General features: G+C 35.4%; 1 protein-coding gene across 6 annotated transcripts; it reads right to left on the bottom strand.

Annotated features, from left to right (window-relative positions):
* Positions 1-1361: 1361 nt before the first annotated feature.
* On the bottom strand, positions 1362-5542 carry LOC130968118 (uncharacterized). Of its 6 annotated transcripts, none has more exons than XM_057893208.1 (10): positions 5327-5533; positions 4533-4588; positions 4244-4447; positions 4021-4129; positions 3842-3924; positions 3323-3386; positions 3103-3220; positions 2735-2886; positions 2503-2614; positions 1362-2074 (listed from the first exon to the last, which is right to left on the bottom strand). In XM_057893208.1, exons 3-9 carry the CDS (start codon positions 4366-4368, stop codon positions 2531-2533), a joined length of 735 nt encoding a protein of 244 aa, XP_057749191.1. In that variant the 5' UTR covers positions 4369-4447; positions 4533-4588; positions 5327-5533; the 3' UTR covers positions 1362-2074; positions 2503-2530. The 6 variants fall into 6 exon arrangements, with proteins under 6 accessions (XP_057749191.1, XP_057749188.1, XP_057749189.1 ...); XM_057893205.1 differs by lacking the exon at positions 1362-2074 and adding an exon at positions 4919-5013 and having other exon boundaries at positions 2196-2614; XM_057893206.1 differs by lacking the exon at positions 1362-2074 and adding an exon at positions 2196-2401.
* Positions 5543-21659: the final 16117 nt, after the last annotated feature.

The following is a 21659-nucleotide window of genomic DNA, read 5'->3' as shown; positions in this document are numbered from 1 at the left end:
ATCTTCGGTCACTTTGTTACAGACTTTAATTTGTCTAAAAATTTTTACAAGGTGATATTTCATTCTATATTTCTCTCCTCCATTGTAAGTATTCAAATAGAAAATACATGTATATTGAGCCTTGTTATTTTTGTCAAACTTCACAGTAAAATATTGTCAAGTTGGATCAGATTTACCTCGAGAAAACCAGTTTGAAATTCTTGAACAGCATTGTCTTATGGTTGTTGGATCACTTTGTGATTGTTCTATCTATAACATACAACAAAAAAAGTCATGAACAGAATTAACTCATCAAACAAATTTAAGAAAATCCAATTATTAACAAAATCGGAAAATACAACTAATAAGCAAATCAATTACTAACAAATAACAAGAGTAAAACCAGCAAACACAGAAGAGACGACGAGGAGACGGTTGTGAAGTGCAAACACAATATTATCAAAATCCAAGTCATAGTGCTTACCGGCGTCGAGGAGGAAGGGGAGTGACGGCGACGACAGAGGAGACAGCGACACCGGCGCACACAGAGAGAGAGAGAGAGCTCTGCGATAATAACGACATGGTGCTGCAGGGCTGTAGGGGTTACGGTGGTCGAAACCGTCGTTGCAATGGCTGCGAGTTGCGCGATTGGGGGGGCTAGGGTTCTTCTTTCGATTTCAAAATTTTACTTCAGTTTTAGAGAGGAGAGGAGAGGACTGTGGGATTGGGTTACAGGTAATGAAAAGGATTTAGGGTTTCCTTTTTTTAAAAGTAAAAACGGCTTCGTTTGGAGGGATTTTTATCGAATTGGAAACCCTTTAAAAACCGATCGGTTCTGATGGTTCACCAGTTAACCGCCGATTCGACTGGTTCTGTAACCAATTTTTTGCCAGACGGTTTATGAGGCTTACCGAACTGGTCTGGTTAACGATTTTCGGCTAACCCGATTGAACTGGCCAGTCCAGTTCGATTTTCTGATCTGTCTTTTATATATCTTCTTATGACAATTCTGAAATTCCTTTGGTTAAACCATGTGGTTAGGTTCTCACTCCCTACAGATTTCTCTTTTTAGGACAAATAAGGAGTTTAAGGAGTTTCTTCTACGCCTTTGATTGTGTTGTATATATCTTAGTTATAATTTTTTTCTCGCTTTGTTATATATTTTTGTGAGATAGGAGTTGTGATTTGTAATGATATGTATGCCTGGTGTATTTATATATATGTGTGTGTGTGCGCGCGCGCGAAGATTGTAATTGAATTTGTTTATATATGCATGTTTACAAAAAGATAAAGAATTTTCGGTTTTTTTCTAAAAAAAAATAGCAATACAGTTTTGAGTTAAAGACTTTTATTTTATTATTAAGTATATAGAAGTCGTCGTAATATCCTCGCTGTCAGAATAGTGTGGTCAGAAGCACGACATTGTTATAATATGGGTGTTACACTTGTCAATACTTTACATGCACGGCTTGATTGGACAGCCAAGTAGAGAACCAGTCATTTACTATCCTCTCTCCACATGGAACCAATACCATTTCCAACTGGTGGATAACGCCAACAAAAGAAGAGGACATGCGTATGGGAAAGAGGGACAAATAAAGACTAAATGAAGCTTCTAAAAGTATTAATGAGATTCTTACATGAAAATGGGTGATTTTTACTTTTACTTTTTATGGTTTATTTTGAGATAGCGTGCAACTTAAATAATTATTTAGCAGAAAGCATCAGTTTGACAAAGTTATTTGGGTGAAGCTCTGAGTTGAAGCCATTGTCCGTGTACATAAATATTCGGAGAAAAATTGGTTCCCGTGTCAGATCATCCTTAGCTCCTAGACTTAGGCCACCAGTTACTATTAGATGAGAATTGCATGAGTATCAGTCTACCACAAAGTGATAAAACTTGGGAGATTAAAGCAGAATAAGATATGGTCTAAACTGTCTCCGAATGTTGGCGAACAATATCGATCTCCATTCTACCCTGCATTTTTCTGGAAGCAGAATAGCTTACCAGATTGCCTTGTTTTTTAAATGATTTTCAAGGCCTCTTCTATTTTTACTGCCATCAATTACGCTCATTAAATTCAAGTTATATACCCTGCAAATGCAATGCATTATTTTTACACAGCATCTCTGGTAAAGTAAGAAAGTCTGCCATTAATAATTCATGACAAGAAAAGAGATATTTTCAGTGCATAATTAATCGCATTTGCACCACCTACTGCAAAGTTTTATCGTTCATTCTATGTTGTAGACACTGTATCACCAGCTTGAGTTCACAAGGCAATTTAAGGTTAGGTCAACAATAACGGTTTCTCAGCTTTTGCGCTTAATACTTCGATCCCAAATCTAGTTTGCATACATTTGGAAGAGTCACTTGAAATTGAAGGGCTTAAGAACCTAATGGATCACTCAGTTGTCAGTTCTGGAATGAGCAGAACATGACAAATAAATCACTAGTATTTATTCAATTACTTGAAGCATTTCATTATATTAGTTGTCAGATTTCAAGCCAATCAAACTTACCAAACAAGGTATCTGACTATCCGTTATATTACATCTTAATCCAAACATTTGGAATTGATGTATCAGATTCCAATTTACAGTCAGTTTGAAGAGCTGATAACCAACAGTCCACCTGGAAAAGCAAAGGGAATACAGAACATATTTAGAAGTTGGTAAAAAAAATTAACATCATGATATGAACTATTTACAATCTATTCAGACTGAAATAGAAAATATCTTAACTAGGACACACCTGTATCTTAGAATTGCTTGAGCACTCATAACGTAATCCGAGCTGAGTCAAAATATAAAAGGCATATTGAATCTCATCATCACGTTTGAAACTTGGTAACCTCCCTACCTCAATGATGTCCGATAGAAGGGTTGAGTCCTGAGGACTTAGATCTGCAACTTTACCCTTGTGAATGAAATCCAGTCATATGAAAACTTGAGAACAGTATATTTTATTGAACCAACCATGTGAAAACAAGTTATTAATACATTAATCACATAAAAAAATGTATGTATTTATATTAAATCAAAGTAGTTATGAAGAAACTGGAAATTCTTAGGAAAACAGGAGATGAATAGATAGAAAATGATTACAATTAACAACATTACCTGTACACAACAAATATAAGAATATACATTCTCCGTGGAGAACAACAAAGCGAGGAAGCCAATCATCTACTTCTGTATCATCTATAGGTGGAGGTTCGCCTGGTAGGGCTTCCCATCTCTGAAGATAAAGATGAAAAGCAAGTTGAAGCTACATTAGTAAAAAATCATGAAGTGCAAACCAAATAAAATGTAAATTGATGTGGGGCTAGACAGGCAGTACAGTTCGGATGTATAAGTAGCCAGATAGACGTGCTGACCGCAAAACTTCATCAACATGTTCCACTCTATGAGAAACAAAAACATCCTCTACAGTTATTTACAGAAAATCACAGAAGATTTTATTACGTCATGTAAGAATTCTCTATAGAATTGAGAGGATCAAGTATTCAAGTGGAGATTGAACACTGAATTTCACCAGTAACTCATTGTAGCAATTTCAACTTCAGTGAAGACCAGAGAGTAGAATAACTAGCGCCTTATGTATATACTCAAGTGGAGAATGATGCAAGAAATGGAAATGGAACCTTTCTTATTACTCAAACAGTCACCCATGTCTAGCTTCGAAATATATATACTAGCAAATAAACTCATATGTTTGTTTCTTTGATCAATGACAGTAAAGAAGGAGATAGCAAACTACACAAAAGGTAACATAAGGTAAACTAGTAGTGAATTGACAATTATAAAAATACATTATGATGGCGAAGTCCATAACAGTCTAAAGTTGTGGATCACTCACCGAGCTTTCAAATGAGCTTCCCTCTCCTCTATATCAGTAAGTTCAGATCGAAGTGACTCTACTTCTGCAACAGTTAGTTCTACCTACAAATCATAAGTTTTGTGTTGGTAGGATAAAGTAGGACCTTCATCAATAACAAAAGAAGCAGTGAAGCACAGCACAACTGCTTTAAGTCGAACCTTCTCCTGACCTTCATTACTGGAAACCCATGAGAGCCGCCTCGGAGAAAACAAGCTCAGCATCAAAGCCGTCTTTAATTTCCTTCGGGTCCGCAAATGGTGTGGGGACCTAAACTAAGCTAGCCTTAGTAACAACTTTCATAAAATTATAAACTCAGAATAATCTTAATAACTTTCCAATTTTCATTTTCATGTATTCCTGCTTTCAATCAGGATAGAATACCTTGGGGATTGATCAGTTTGAGGTTCTGTAATAGACGATGATGTGTTTTCAGGAGATTCTTGACTTGATGTTGGAACTTGAAAGTGATCAGGAATGATATTTAATTTTGCAGGACCATCATCCATGAAATGACTTTCTTCCTGAAGGAAGGACAAGCCTATATTGGAGGAAGATAGCAACGGTAAGTTTGAAGGATGACTTATCCTGTAAAGTTAACAACACCAAGAAGTCAGAACAACAATGCAGCATAATGGCATCACTTTCCGTGGCTAGTCTTTAAGTTTCTCACCAGTTTGTTCAATTCAACAAATCATTGGAGAATGGTCCAGGCATCCAGCTGCAGCCCTGAATTGTGAAAATAAATAAATAAATAAATTTAAACAACATGTATATAGGAGTATATTCTTTTCATATTAACAAAGTAATGGAATGACATCAACTCTTTTCACTCAAAATCCAAGGATTCCGAGCATAAAGAATGCTAACTAGAAAAATGAATTGTTTGACAAGCCAAAACCAATCAGACTAATAAAATTGAAGACAGAAGCATGTTACATTGAGTTAAGACTTAAGGGCACTCTGATTTTGGAATATAAAATCCAAGCATTCTAGAAAAAAAAATTTTGGGCAAACTGCTGATCGCTTGGAAGTAAAATTTATAGTTCGAGAGCTGACATCAGATGAATCATTCCATTGGATTTTCGACACTTGAAACAAATTTACATCCTGTTCTTGTTATTTATCTGACACTCACAATTCCCAAGCAGCTCCTGTGTGAAGTCCAGATTATTAGGCATTTAATATCCTCATCTATTTGTGTCATTGCTCAAACAGTCATACAAATGCAAATAATTAACCTAAAAAAAAAAGACGAGGTGAAGATGAAAAGGAACGCAGGGTGAGGAGCATGAAAAGTAGATCGACATATATTTGGTGAATTTGTTCCGAAGTGAGGAAGGATCGGAGATAATATTAACAAGCAGTAGATCAATTAAATAGAACAAACCGGAAAACAGATATAGCTGAGAACCGATAATAATAAAAATGAACAAGTTGAAGGAAAGAGAAAGTTGGCGAGCACACCTGTGGCTTTGGCCTGTGGGGAGGGTGGAGAGAGATTCGGAAGGGATTTACGAAATTGAGTGGAAGCTCAAGACGCGGGTATTCGCGAACGGTTGTTTAGTTTGCTGCCCTTACTTTCTTAATCTTAGCACTAACCGTCGTCTATCGCCCAATGATGACACTTTAATTAAAGTATTAAACCCATCCTGTTCTTATATTGCTGCCAACTCAACACCAATTGCTATGTATTATCATTGTGCTACTGCTACTTATCACATCATACCACCGCCAACGCAGTGAAGGCACCAACCATGTAACCCGTTGACTTTTCCCGCTACTTTGTTTAGGGGAAACATTTTTTATTTAAAAAATTTAAAATTTTAAAATATAATTTGTGAGCAATTTAAATTAATATTTTTTTTGTATTTGTTTGTACTTAATTTTTTAAAAGGGAGCCACTTAAATAAAGACGCTTAAAACATCTTTTTTAAAGATATTTTTTAGTAATTAAAATTCAATACATATAGTCGATTAAATTGTGTTGTTTTTATCAAAATTAGATAAGATAAATTAATTTGGCCAAAAAATTGATAAATCAAATTTTGAACCAGTCTAAATTAATATTTTTTTATAGAAAATGACTAAAATACTTCTATTATATATATTTTTTTAAAATTTGAGAATCCTAATAAATTCTAATTCTACCACAGCGCATAGAGAAGAGTAGGATTAGTATTTAGAGTTCTCAATATATATAATAAGAATAAGAGTATTTTAGTTATTTTTTATAATAGATATATTATAATAATTTTTATAAAAAATATTAATTTAGATCGATTCAAGGTGTAGTTCACCAATTTTTTAGCCAAATCAATTTATCTAATATAATTTTGATAAAAATAATACAGTTTAATTAATTATATATATTAAATTTTAATTACTAAAAAATATCTTAAAAAAACGTCTTAAGTGTCTTTATTTGAGTGGTTCCTTTTTAAATTAGGTGGTTTCAAATAATGAAAAAGATGAATTTTTAAAATAGACCGTTCTAAATAATGAGAAAAAAATAGACAATTTTAAATTACTATTACATTTGATTTCAAATAAATTTTTTAGAATTGATAGTTGTAAATACAGGAAGATGAACAATTTTAAATCACTAATTTCAAATAATGGGTGAGATGAATTTCTTAGATTGGACAGTATTTCAAATAATGGAGGAGGATGAGCAATTTTAAATCACTAACACATTATATCGCCCAAATTTTGTTTGTTAAAATTTTTAAATAACGTGTGGTTTTTTTAAAAAAATATTGTATTAATTTTAAATGAGCAGTTTTAAATTACAAGTTTTATACGAATTGATTTCTGTTTTCTAGAAATTAATGATTTTTTTATATGAATAGTACGCCAACTAATCTAAAATGAGTGAATTAAAACCAATAGTTTTAAAAAACTCAATACAAACAAAATACGAAAAAATTACTAATTTAAAATTTATTAGAATACCTTTATTACTAGCCATCTAGTATTTTTATTAGAGTACGTTTATTACGAACCATCCAATATTTGGACTCATTTTAAAAAAATTTAAAATTAATTAGGCAATACTTATAATTAACCATAAGAGTATGAGCACATTTATTTTATTAGATTAAATTAAATCGTTAATTTAAATTATATTCATCTATATTTTAAATTAAAAATTTTGTAATTTAAAAAATTTAAATCGTTATTTTTTTTAAATTGAATATTTAATTAACCATACGAGTAGAATAATACGAATATGTAATATTGTAGTTAAATCATTATAATAATACACATATTCCGAGTATATTGACATTAAATGCATTAAGCTCATAACCAGATATTGAGTATTCGAGATTTTTTTTCCTTCTATCATATCTCAGTTACAGAATATCCAATATATATTTTTAATGATTTTTTTCTCTATCGGAATGTGTATGTAACACCCTAATTATCCTAAATCTTACCTCGCGTCGTAAAGTAAAGGTTAATCAGAAGTTACGATAGTTCTAAAGTTTAAATATATAGAAGAAATAATATATTCTAGATGCCCGATGAATGATATAGCTCAAAAACAGGATTTGAAAAGCGCAAAACGTACACTCGAAGCTACTAACTTAACGCACAAGATAAAGATATAATATAACAAAAGATAAGAGTATAATAATATAAAGATCTAGCCACAGCTCGCGAAGTTTAAGCCGGCTAGCTATATACAGACAATACTGAATTCTGAAAATTAAAAACAGCTTATAAAAGTTTTTCTCTCAAAATAAGCCTCTAGGAAAAAGTAAATACAAAAGATGAGAGATATAAACAAAATAAGCAAAAGACTCCAAAATACATCCAGGATCCTCCGCTCTGTCACTACCAAAACAACTCACCGAGGTTGGTTGCAACCTGCATCTGAAAATAACAACAGAATATGGTATGAGAACCGGAGGTTCTCAGTATGGTAACAGTGCCCAGTAATGTAAGATATAAGACTTTGGGACGCCAAAGGCAATCTTAGAACTTCATATCCATCACAAGATTCAACTTAAAGCATAAATAAAACAGTAAAGCAGACCATAAAGCCTCAACATAATAAAAAGGGGTAATCTATCTTAAGGGATTTTCTAGTCTAATAGTTCTCCACTGTCCCACAGCCTTCACCAACCTATCCTCCGTGCGATCCCATCGCCACTGCCTTTCGAACCTCCTCAATCCTAGTAGAAGACACAATTAATATCAATGCAAGTAAAACACAAGTATAGGCATATATGGCAAGTAATTCAAGTAGACAATTAGGCATGTTATACAGTTAGGCAAGCAATTTCAAGTCGACAAAGCAAACAAACAGATATAAGATGCACATGATGAATGCCTATCCTACTGGATGTGATATCACATTGTTGGTTCAACTGCCAATCCGACACATCTTCATGGAGATGTCGCCCTTCGGAATCATAATTGGGAACCCCCGAGATATGGTGCTCGGAACACCGTCCAGGATTTTGTGCCTGCACACTCTAGTGATCCGAAGGGATGCGAGCATGATACTTTTACCACGGACCTCACATCTCAACGCAAGCGGGACGAACCACAGCCCTTACGCCGTTGCCGCTACGTCGACAGGCGGGATCCAACCGTCGTCCCTGCCGGCGCGCAGCGTCTTAACAATTTTAGTATAAAACAGTAATTCAGTGGTTTTCAAAAAATATTTTTCAGTAAACATTTTTCAGTATATCATGGATCCATCATTTCACTCCTTGTCCTCGACTCATCTCAACAACTGTCAATTCAAAATTTCCATTCAGAACTCAATAGTTCATCAATTTCTCAATTCATATACCATTCTTCCTTCTCACTCCACCAAACCCATCCTCAGTACACCAGAAACCTAAGCCACCGTTCTCAAATTTTTTAAAAGTAATACCGAATTAAATCTCCTAGGGCCTTTCTCCATCTCTTAATACCTGAAAATAAGTGGTGCACGAAATTGTGATCATCAACAATGGCGCCAAAGACTTGGAGCTCTCAAACGTGAATCACACTTTGTCACAACTTCGCACAACTAACCAGCAAGTGCACTGGGTCGTCCAAGTAATACCTTACGTGAGTAAGGGTCGATCCCACAGAGATTGTTGGTATGAAGCAAGCTATGGTCATCTTGTAAATCTCAGTCAGGCGGATAATAATAGTTATAATGGTTTTCGAATATGAAGAAAAATAAAGCATAAAATAGAGATAGAGATACTTATGTAATTCATTGGTGAGAATTTCAGATAAGTGCATAGAGATGCTTTGTTCCTGTTGAATCTCTGCTTTCTTACTGCCTTCATCCAATCCTTCATACTCCTTTTCATGGCAAGCTGTCTGTTGGGTTTCACCGTTGTCAATGGCTACCTCCCGTCCTCTCAGTGAAAATGGTTCAAATGCTTTGTCACAGCACGACTAATCATATGTCGGTTTTCGATCATGTCGGAATAGAATCCAGTGATTCTTTTGCGTCTGTCACTACGCCCAACACTCGCGAGTTTGAAGCTCGTCACAGTCATCCCATCTCAGATCCTACTCGGAATACCACAGACAAGGTTTAGACTTTTCGGATCTTAGGAATGGCCGCAAATAATTCTAGCTTATACCACGAAGACTCCGATCTTCCGGAATGGAGGCTAAGAGATACGCGCTCGATCTAAGGTAGAACGGGAGTGGTTGTCAGGCACGCGTTCATAGGTGAGAATGATGATGAGTGTCACGGATCATCAGCAGTCCTTTTTCAGCCTGAATCAGATTTTTGCTCAGGTCCCTCAATTTCAGCCAGAAAATACCTGAATTTACAGAAAAATACACAAACTCATAGTAAAGTCCAGAAATGTGAATTTTTCATAAAAACTAATAAAAACATCCCTAAAAGTAGCTAGATCCTACTAAAAACTTCCTAAAAACAATGCCAAAAAGCGTATAAATTATCCGCTCATCACAACACCAAACTTAAATTTTTGCTTGTCCCCAAGCAACTGAAAATCAAAATAGGATAAAAAGAAGAGAATATACTATAAATCTCAAAATATCAATGAATATTAGTTCTAATTAGATGAGCGGGACTTGTAGCTTTTTGCTTCTGAACAGTTTTGGCATCTCACTTTATCCTTTAAAGTTTAGAATGATTGGCATCCATAGGAACTCAGAGTTCAGATAGTGTTATTGATTCTCCTAGTTAAGAATGTTGATTCTTGAACACAGCTACTTTTATGAGTCTTGGCACTGGCCCTAAGCACTTTGTTTTTCAGTATTACCACCGGATACATAAATACCACAGACACATGACTGGGTGAACCTTTTCAGATTGTGACTCAGCTTTGCTAAAGTCCCCAGTTAGAGGTGTCTGGAGCTCTTAAGCACACTCTTTTTGCTTTGGATCACGACTTTAACCACTCAGTCTCAAGCTTTTCACTTGGACCTGCATGCCACAAGCACATGGTTAGGGACAGCTTGATTTAGCCGCTTAGGCCTGGATTTTATTTCCTTGGGCCCTTCTATCCATTGATGCTCAAAGCCTTGGATCCTTTTTACCCTTGCATTTTGGTTTTAAGGGCTATTGGCTTTTTCTGCTTGCTTTTTTTCTTTTATATATATATATATATATATATATATATATATATATTTCGCCATTTTTTTTCGCAAGCTTTTGTTATTCACTACTTTTTCTTGCTTCAAGAATCAATTTTATGATTTTTTAGATCATCAATAACATTTCTCTTTTTCATCATTCTTTCAAGAGCTAACAATTTTAACATTCATAAACAACAAGATAAAAAAATATGCACTGTTCAAGCATTCATTCAGAAAACAAAAAGTATTGTCACCACATCAATATAATTAAACTAATTTCAAGGATGAATTTGAAACTCATGTACTTCTTGTTCTTTTGTATTAAAAAATTTTTTCATTTAAGAAAGGTGAAGGATTCATGAAATTATTCATAGCCTTAAGACATAGACTCTAGACACTAATGATCATGTAATAAAGACACAAACATAGACAAACATGAAGCTCAAAAACTGAAAAACAGAGAGATAAGAACAAGGAAGTTAAGGAATGAGTCCACCTTAGTGAGGGTGGCGCCTTCTTCTTGAAGGAGCAATGGTGTCCTTGAGCTCCTCTATGTCTCTTCCTTGCCTCTGTTGCTTGATCCCTAGTGATTTTGGTGCTCCTATCCTTAGTTGCTCCCAATAATTGTGTGGAGGAAAATGTATCCCCTGAGGTATCTCAGGGATTTCTTGATGAGGGAATTCCTCATGCTCTTGTTGAGGTCCATGAGTGGGCTCTCTTGATGTACAGTCAAATGCTCTATTACTGAGCTATGGATCCTTGAGATGAATCTCTCCATCTCCCATGACTCGGAGGTGGAAGCTTTTGTCTTCCCTTTCCTCTTTCTAGAGATTTCTCCGGCCTTAGGTGCCATAAATGGTTATGGAAAAACAAAAAGCTATGCTTTTACCACACCAAACTTAGAATGTTGCTCGCCCTCGAGCAAAAGAAGAAAGAGTAGAAGAAGAAGAAGAAGATATGGAGAAGAGGGAGAGAGTGAATTGAGGTAGGTGGGGGTCCTGTGGGGTCCACAGATCCTGAGGTGTCAAGAATTTATCATCCCTGCACCAACTAGGCGTGTAAACGTCTTCTTTATGCAATCCTGGTGTTTAACGCCAGACTGCAGCATGTTTCTGGCGTTAAACGCCACTTCCATGCTTGTTTTGGGTGTTCAACGCCAATCTGCAGCATGTTTCTGGCGTTGAACGCCACTTCCATGCTTGTTTCTGGCGTTTAACGCCAGTCTGATGCTTCTTTCTGGCATTAAATGCCAGCTCTATGCTCCTTACTGGCGTCTAAACACCAGTGAATTCCTCCTCCAGGGTGTGCTTTTTCTTCTGCTATTTTTGATTCTGTTTTTAATTTTTGCAATTGTTTTGTGACTCCACATGATCATAAACCTAATAAAACATAAAAGAACAATAGAAATATAAATAAATAAAAATTGGGTTGCCTCCCAATAAGCGCTTCTTTAATGTCAATAGCTTGACAATGAGCTCACATGGAGCTTCACAGATGTTCAGAGCATTGTTGGGACCTCCCAACACCAAACTTAGAGTTTGAATGTGGGGGTTCAACACTAAACTTAGAGTTTGGCTGTGGCCTCCCAACACCAAACTTAGAGTTTGATTGTGGGGGCTTTGTTTGACTCTGTATTAAGAGAAGCTTATTGTCCCTCTTTTCCATGGTTGCAGAGGAAGATCCTTGAGCTTTAAACACAAGGTAGTCTCCATTCAATTGAAGGACTAGCTCTCCTTTGTTAACATCAATCACAGCTCCTGCTGTGGCTAGAAAGGGTCTTCCAAGAATGATGGATTCATTCTCATCCTTTCCAGTATCCAAGATTATGAAATCAGTAGGGATGTAAAGGCCTTCAACCTTTACCAACACGTCCTCTACCAATCCATAAGCTTATTTTATTGACTTGTCTGCCATCTCTATTGAGATTCTTGCAGCTTGTACCTCAAAGATCCCTAGTTTCTCCATTACAGAGAGTGGCATAAGATTTATACCTGACCCCAGGTCACATAGAGCCTTTTCAAAGGTCATGGTGCCTATGGTACAAGGTATTAAGAATTTACCAGGATCTTGTTTCTTTTGAGGTAGAGTTTGCTGAACCCATGTATTTAGTTCACTAATGAGCAAGGGATGTTCATCTACCTAAGTCTCATTACCAAACAACTTGGCATTCAGCTTCATGATGGCTCCTAGATATTGAGCAACTTGCTCTTCAGTTACATCTTCATCCTCTTTAGAGGAAGAATAGTTCTCAGAGCTCATGAATGGTAAAAGGAGGTTCAATAGAATCTCTATGGTCTCTAGGTGAGTCTCAGATTCCTTAGGTTCCACAGTTTAGAACTCTTTTTTGTTTAGAGGACGTCCCAGGCGATCTTCCTCACTGGGATTCACGTCCTTCTCCTCCCTTGTGCATTCGGCCACACCAAGCAAGGTTATGGCCTTGCACTCTCTTTTTGGATTCTCTTCTGTATTGCTTGGGAGAGTACTAGGAGGAGTTTCAGTGATTTTCTTACTCAGTTGACCCACTTGTGCCTCCAAGTTTCTAATGGAGGACCTTGTTTCACTCATGAAACTTAAAGTGGCCTTAGATAGATCAGAGACTATGTTTACTAAGCTAGAGGGGCTCTGCTCAAAAAAAGTTAGTGATTTTTAAAAATTAAGAGAAGAAATAAAATTAAAATTAAAATTTGAAACAATTAGTTAATTAAAAGAATTTTGAAAAGGAGGAAGGAATTTTCAAAAATTAGAGAGAGAAAAGTAGTTAGGTGGTTTTGAAAAAGATAAGAAACAAATAAAAAGTCAATTAGTTAGTTGAAAAAGATTTGAAAATCAATTTTGAAAAGATAAGAAGTTAGAAAAGATTTTGAAATTGATTTTGAAAAAGATATAATTTGAAAAAGATATTTTGAAAAGATATGATTGAAAAAGATATTTTGGAAAAGATTTGATTTTTAAAATTGAAATTTGATTACTTGACTAACAAAAAACTAAAAGATATGATTCTAGAATTTAAAGATTGAACCTTTCTTAACAAGAAAGTAACAAACTTCAAATTTTTGAATAAATCACATTAATTGTTAGTAAAGTTTTTGAAAATAAAAGATAAAATTAAGAAAAAAGATTTTGAAAAACAATTTCTTTAAAATTTTCGAAAATCATGAAAGAAAAATGAAAAAGATTTGATTTTTGAAAAAGATTTTGAAAAGATAAATTTTTGAAATTGAAATCTTGACTTGACTAACAAGAAACAACTAATTTTTAAAATTTTTTTGACTAAGTCAACTCAAAGATTTCGAAATTTATGAGAGAAATAAGGGAAATATATTTTTTGATTTTTTTCAATTTTTATGAGGAAAGAGAAAAACACAAATATGACCCAAAACATGAAAATTTTGGATCAAAACACATGACGCATGCAAGAACACTTTGAATGTCAAGATGAACATCAAGAACACTTTGAAGATCATGATGAACATCAAGAACTTATTTTTGAAAAATTTTTAAGAAAAGGAAAACATGCAAGACACCAAACTTAGAAATTTTTAATGGTTAGACACTAACAAAACAAGAATGCATATGAAAAACAAGAAAAGACACAAAATAATATAATGTAAAGATCAAGCAAGAAGACTTATCAAGAACAACTTGAAGATCATGAAGAACACATGCATGAATTTTTCGAAAAATATTTTTAGAAAATTATATAAAAAATGCAATTGACACCAAGATAAGAAAAAGATAAGAACTTATTTTTGAAATAAAGATAAGAAAAAGATTTTGAAAATCAATTTAAAAAATTTTTTTCAAAAATATAAAAGAAAAATAAAAAAGATTTGATTTTTGAAAAAGATTTTGAAAAGATAAGATTTTTAAAATTGAAATCTTGACTTGACTAACAAGAAACAACTTATTTTAAAAATTTTTGACTAAGTCAACCCAAAGATTTCGAAATTTATGAATAAAACAAGGAAAAGATATTTTTTTTGATTTTTTTGAATTTTTAATGAGGAAAGAGAAAAACACAAAAATGACTCAAAACATGAAAATTTTGGATTAAAACACATGATGCATGCAAGAACACTATGAATGTCAAGTATGAACACCAAGAACACTTTGAAGATCATGATGAACATCAAGAACTTTTTTTTTGAAAAATTTTCAAGAAAAGAAAAACATGCAAGACACCAAACTTAGAAATTTTTCATGTTTAGATACTATGAATGCAAAATGCATATGAGAAACAATAAAAGACACAAAACAAGAAAATTTAAAGATCAAACAAGAAGACTTGTCAAGAACAACTTGAAGATCATGAAGAACACCATGCATGAGTTTTTTTGAAAAAATGCATAAATTTTAAAAACATGCAATTGACACCAAACTTAAAACTTGACACTAGACTCAAACAAGAAACACAAAAATATTTTTGATTTTTTGATTTTATAATTTTTTTGATTTTTCGAAAATTTCTTTTTGGAAAAACGAAAACAAATAAAAAAAATTTTTGAAAAAATTTTGAAAACTTTTTGGAAAAGAAAATAAGAAGAAAATTTACCTAATCTAAGCAACAAGATGAACCATCAGTTGTCCGAACTCGAACAATCCCCGGCAACGGCGCCAAAAACTTGGCACAAAATTGTGATCATCAACAATGACGCCAAAGACTTGGAGCTCTCAAACGTGAATCACACTTTGTCACAACTTCGCACAACTAACCAGCAAGTGCACTGGGTCGTCCAAGTAATACCTTATGTGAGTAAGGGTCGATCCCACGGAGATTGTTGGTATAAAGCAAGCTATGGTCATCTTGTAAATCTCAGTCAGGCGGATAATAATAGTTATAATGGTTTTCAAATATGAAGAAAAATAAAGCATAAAATAGAGATATAGATACTTATGTAATTCATTGGTGAGAATTTCAGATAAGTGCATAGAGATGCTTTGTTCCTGTTGAATTTCTGCTTTCCTACTGCCTTCATCCAATCCTTCATACTCCTTTCGATGGCAAGCTGTCTGTTGGGTTTCACCGTTGTCAATGGCTACTGATAAACCACTATTTTATGGTTTATCTTGTGCTCAATTGAGTGGTTTTTATCAAGCCTTTGCCCACTTATTCATATGATTAGCATGCATTTATATTTCCTTCCTAAAATTATTACATGATTGAAAAATTACTTCCTAGAGACTTTTAATTAGGTATTTTAATTCTCCTTTATTCAATTCGGTGCCGTGATCTGTGTGTTAAGTGTTTCAGGCTTTATAGGGCATGAATGAGTGAAAGATTGGAAAGGAAGCTTGCAAAAATAGAAGGAATACAAGAAATTGAGGAGATGACCAGCGAGAAGTGACGCAGCCGCATGATTTACGTGACCACGCGAAAGAGAGGAAATCGCAGTGACGCGGCCGCATGGCTCACGCGACCGTGCGGATTGGAAAAGCATAAGCGACGCGGAGGCATGGACGACGCGCCCGTGTGGAAAAGCAAAACGCCGAATGACGCGTCCGCATGAATGACGCGACCGCGTGACGTGCACGATCTGCAGAATCTCAGAAGTCGCTGGCAGTGTTTCTGGGCCAGATTTCAACCCAGTTTTTGGCCCAGAAACACAGACTAGAGCCAGGAAACATGCAGAAACAAGAGACAACATTCATTCCACACAATTTTAGTTTTAGATCTAGTTTTTACTCCTCCTCTAGGTTTTCTCTCTACACATTCATAGTTCTTAGGATTTTATTTTCTATTGCTTTTTGCATCAGGATATTGAGAAGAGTTATTACCTCATCAAGACTTCGTCATTCTAGTTCGTTTTCTTTACTTGGCTTTACTCTTCCATGTCCTTTAATTTACTCAATTCTATTATTGGATTATTTTAGAATTTATTAATACAAGAATTACCTTTATTTTTAATTGATTCCTTTGAGTTTTTATTTATCATGTCTTTCTTTAATTCTTTTTCCTATGTTATGAGTTCTACATTCACAATGAGCGAGTAGTTCCTTAACTTGATGGGGAGTTGATTGAAAGAAACCCTTGAGTTGGGGTGCTTAAAGGAAAAATTGTAATTGGGTTCATTGTTGGAATGCCCTCTAGTCACTGACACTAATCCTTTTCAATGAGCGGATTGGGACTTGTGAATAGAAACAACATTCCAACTTTTTTGACTCTCCCTTACCTAGTAAGGGATAACTAAACAGAGCAACCTTCAATTATCAATTAATCTTGAAAGTACTTCAACAAGAATAGGGTTTCCAACTAATCTACTCCCAGTCAAGGCTTTTATTTAAAATTAATTAAATTCTCTAAATTAATTTCCTGTTTATCAACTCAACCATTTTTGAAAACACCTGATTGATAAAATAGCACATCTCTCTACAACTCGTTGGGAGACGACTTGGGATTCCCATTCCCAGTATTTAAACTTTAATCTTTGTGACAACCCTTTTAAATTGATAAGCGAATTTTCGGCTGGTTAAGGACTATACTTGCAACGTATTTCTATTGATAATTTCTTAACTTGCTAATTTCCGCCACGTCAATTTTTGGCACCGCTGCCAGAAAGGTGCAACAATGTGCTAATTTATTGATTGGCATTTATTTAATTGCAATTTTTCTTTTTATTTTGTCACTATGAGCTGTACGTTTCTTTTGTTAAATGACGCGTTCACTTCCTGATCTAAGCTTGCCAGTATTTGACCCTGAGATTGAAAGAACTCTTTCACGTATAAGGCAAGCTCGGCGTCGGCGAGTCCTCTCTGAGGACGAACCTGAAACGTCATTTAAGGAAGAAGCAAGCTCTCTCTCTACTGATCCAGTTGATTTACGTGCAGGTGACATGGCAGCACCCAAGAGAGTCACTATCCAGGAGGAAGGAGCCCCTGATTTTACACTCCAACCATTTCAGGCACACCACCCTGCAGTGGCTGTGGATTTCAAAATGAAGTCTTCTCTACTCAACTTGATGCCCGAGTTTCATGGCTTACCTGCTCAAGAGCCTATCAAGCACCTTAGGGATTTTCAGACTGCCTGTTTTACTGTTAAGCATGATGGCACTGATGAAATCTCCATTCTGTAAAAAGCCTTCCTATTTTCTCTTGAGGGAAAGGCAAGAGAGTGGTACTACACTCAACCCGGAACAACTATTTCCAACTGGGATACGCTTAGAAGAGAATTTCTGGAGAAATTCTTTCCAGCTGAAGTTGCCGATAAACTGAGGAAAGACATGTCCATGATCGTTCAGGATGAATCTAAAACTCTTTATGAATACTTGGAACGCTTCAATAATCTTCTAGAAGCATGTCCCTACCAAATGATTGACAAGATAGTGTTGCTCGGATACTTTACACAGGGCATGAAATCTCAAGATAGGACCACATTGGAAGGTGCTAGCAATGGGTCTATGAAAAAGTACAAGACTACGGAAGAAGTATGGCAATTAATCAGCGACTTAGCCGAATCTACCAGGAATCACAGGCAGAAGCAAAGTCGGTCAAGAGCTATTGCAGAAGTATCCACTAGCAAAGAGACTGCTGCTATAGCTCAGAGCTTATGTGAAATGACTAACTTGCTGAAGCAGATGCAACTAAATCAACAACAGCCTCAGCAAGTTCAGCCTTCTTCACCATACCACAGTCAGAAGTTGGTTCCATAAAGAGTATGCAGAATCTGTGCAGATTACAGTCATTACACTGATGAGTGTCTGCAACTCCAACTGGAAGACTACACTGTAGCAGCCACTCATAACTTCTATGACCGCCCCAATCAAGGGTACAATCAAGGTGGCAGCTATAACCAAGGATGGCAGGATAACTCTAACCAAGGCTGGAGAGATAATTCTAACCAGGGTTAGAGGGACAATCATAATAGAGGAGGTAGAGATAACAATGGAAATCAGAGATGGAATAATAATAACAACTTCAGGCAGCAGAATCAGAATTAGGCCTACAGAGCACCTCATCTAAGACAGCATCAAGCATCTCAACAGCCCTCTCAGATCACTTATCCCTCTTCATCTCCTAATGATGAGTTACTACAATCTATTGATCGGAGACAACAGGACATGGAAAACAACTTTACTACCACTCTGAATGGTCTGACTTCTACTTTGCAAGCCCTTGTCTCACAGATTGGATCAATGAACAACTCCAACAACCAGTCCTCAAGCTCTGGTGGACTCCCCTCTCAACCATTACTCAATCCAAAGGGTGGCATTAATGCCATCACCCTAAAGTCTGGAACCACATTGCAAGAGAGGAATCAGGAAGAGCCAAACCTACCTGAACACGCCTCAGCTGAAGAGGTAGTAGAAATAGAAGATGTTGAGGAAGAAAAGGGTATACAGGACATGGCTGAGGAAGAAGATGCTAGATCACAGGAAGAAGCACCAAAGGGCGCAGACACTGTAGAAAACGCCAGTCCTATTCCATTTTCGCAACTTGCAAGGAAGCCCAGAAAGCAGTTGGAACCTGATCCCAAAATGGTGGAAATATTAAAAAAAGTTGAGGTAACTGTTCCCCTTTTTGATGTTATTCAATAGGTACCTAAATACGCAAAGTTTCTAAAGGATTTATGCATACATAAAGACAAAATTAATGAATTAGAAACTATTCCTTTAGGAAGTTCTATGTCTGCTTTAATGGGAAATATACCTGAAAAATGTAGTGACCCATGTCCATGCATGGTTAACTGTACCATTGGAGGTGTGATATTTTCCGACTGCATGTGTGATTTAGGAGTGTGTGTTAGTATAATGCCTTTATCTATATATGATGTTTTGAGGCTACCTCCCTTAAAAAGGTCGGCAGCTCATTTTGTGTTAGCAGATAAAAGTATTATTATAGTGGCTGGAGTTGCTAAAGATGTATTAAAGGTCTCACTTTCCCCATTGATTTTTACATCCTGGAGATGCCCCAACATGACTCAGAGAAGCCATCATCAATCCTACTCGGAAGACTGATGATTGGATTTTTGACGGTTTAGAATTTCACAAATGAATTCTCGTTGCAAGTATAGTCTCTAAACCAATCGCTAATCCTTTCATACAAAAAGTTGTTTGTCACTAAAACAAACCCCTAAATTTATAAACGAAGTATTCAAACCTCGGGTCGTTCTCCCTAGGAATTACAATAAAGTGTCTTGTTATTGGTTTGAGTTGTTTTGGGGTTTTGATAAGAGGCTTGAAAGTAAATGGCAATAAAAATAAACTAACAACTATAAAAGGCTCTTGGCAAGGTATGAAAATTAGAAGTCCTATCCTAGTTATCCTTCTCAATTGTGATGAGAATTGTTCATTGCTACCACTTAGTTAACCCTTACTAGATAAAGGAAAGTCAAGTGGATGAATTGACTTGAGCCACAAGTTCTAGCCAACTCCCAAGGAAAGACTAGCTTTAGTGCACTCCAAACCAATTAGCAATCTCTCCAATTATCAATCAACAAAGGAATTAGATAACTCAACTGTCACTAATTACTCTACCTAGGCCAAGAGGAACAAAATCTACACTAAAACTAAAAGAGACATTTTAACAAACACATAGAGTGCAATAAAAGTAAACAACATAAATTGCAAGAATTAAAGAGAGATCTAACTACAAAGGCAAGAGATTAACAATGGAAAAGCAAAGAAGAACAATTATTATGAATTACCTCTTATTGAATTGAAAGAATGTAGAGGGAACAATACTAGATCTACAACAAAATGTAAGAACAACATAAAGGCAATTACAACAAAAGAGTAGAAGAAGATGAATCTAACAACAAAGAATTGAAATGTAGAAGTAGAAGAAAGCAAAGATTAAAACCTAGATCTAGGAACTAATCCTAATCCTAATCCTAATTCTAGAGAGAAGTGAGAGCTTCTCTCTCTAGAAACTACTTCTAAACTAATCCTAATGTGTGTGTAATGATTGGAATCCCTTTTTCTCTTCAATCCTTGGCTTTAAATAGCATCTTTGGCGCCAAAGTTGTTTGCAATTGGGCCTCACAACCCTTCAGAATTCGTTGGTTGCGAATTCATTAAAAAATCATATATCAGCACCGACGCGTACGCGCACAGCACGCGTACGCGTTCATGGGGTGATTCGCAGGTGCGCGCCAGCGCCAGGTGCGCGCGCGCGTCCATGGGCGAGTTCAACTTCTTTGACTTTTCATGATTTCTCCACTTTGCATGGTTTCCTTTTCACTCCTTTGATCTATTCCTAGCCTTTTTAATTCTGAAATCGCTAACAAACATATCAAGGCATCTAATGGAATCAAAGGGAGATAAAAATCATCAAATTAAGGGTTGAAAAGCATGTTTTTACATCTAAGCACAAATAAGGAGACAATCACAAAACCATGCTATTTCAATGGATAAATGAGGGTAAAAGGTATTAAAATCTCTTAAAATCAATACAAGATAAATCGTCAAAACGGGGTTTGTCAACCTCCCCACACTTAAACCAAGCATGTCCTCATGCTTAAACCAAGAATGAAGTAAAGGGTATGGTATTTATTCAATGGAACTAACTAAATGCAATCTACCTATAGCAACTATCTAAATGAATGCAATTGCTTGGTCAAAATAAATCAATTTCTCAAGAAACATATATGCACAAGGGCTAAGAACTAGCAAGTCTAATCCACAATTGAATAGAGTTATTAAATATGTTTACAAACTTGCATGAAAAGAGACGATCATAGGTGGAAACATGTAATTGAGCATCGAACCCTCACCGGTAGTGTTTGCACTCTACTCACTCAAGTGTTTAGGGTTGATTCTCTCAATTCTCTCCTAATCATGCTTTCTAAGATTTGTTCTTCTTCTAACAATCAACAAATATTTCATGCATGCATACATATATCATGAGGTCTTTTCATAGGTTGTAATGGGGTTAGGGTCAAGGTAGGATGCATATTTGGTCAAGTGAGCTTGAAATTTGAATCTTTGATAAGCTTAAACTTCCCACCTAACCTATGACATCCTATACAATTAAGTTCTAACCTAACTACCCATTTTTCACTTTTTCACATACTTATGTATTTTCTTTTCATTTCACAACACTTATGCATTGATTTTATTGAGCTACACTTTGCTTTGGGGCATTTTGTCCCCTTTTTATTCTTTCTTTTTCTTCTTTTTTTTCTTTCTTTTTCTATTTTTTTTTTCATATTGTTTTTCTTTTTCTTTCATTTTTTTCCTTCTTTCAAATTATATACAAGAACATCAATGCATAAGGTCTATATAATTTATCAATA

Source organism: Arachis stenosperma, chromosome 3, assembly GCF_014773155.1.
Source record: "Arachis stenosperma cultivar V10309 chromosome 3, arast.V10309.gnm1.PFL2, whole genome shotgun sequence".
In the NCBI taxonomy this organism is placed as follows: Eukaryota; Viridiplantae; Streptophyta; class Magnoliopsida; order Fabales; family Fabaceae; genus Arachis; species Arachis stenosperma.
This window is presented reverse-complemented; position numbering and strand designations above follow the sequence as displayed.

Bases quoted from the DNA above. Each gene is read 5' to 3' on its own strand.
- LOC130968118 (XM_057893203.1), bottom strand. From the start codon at position 4,368: ATGGATGATGGTCCTGCAAAATTAAATATCATTCCTGATCACTTTCAA. The intron at 3,387-3,841 runs GTGAGTGATCCA...TGTTTCTCATAG, and splicing joins GAAGCTCATTTGAAAGCTCG to AGTGGAACATGTTGATGAAG. The intron at 3,221-3,322 runs GTACTGCCTGTC...CTTTATCTTCAG, and splicing joins GCTACTTATACATCCGAACT to AGATGGGAAGCCCTACCAGG.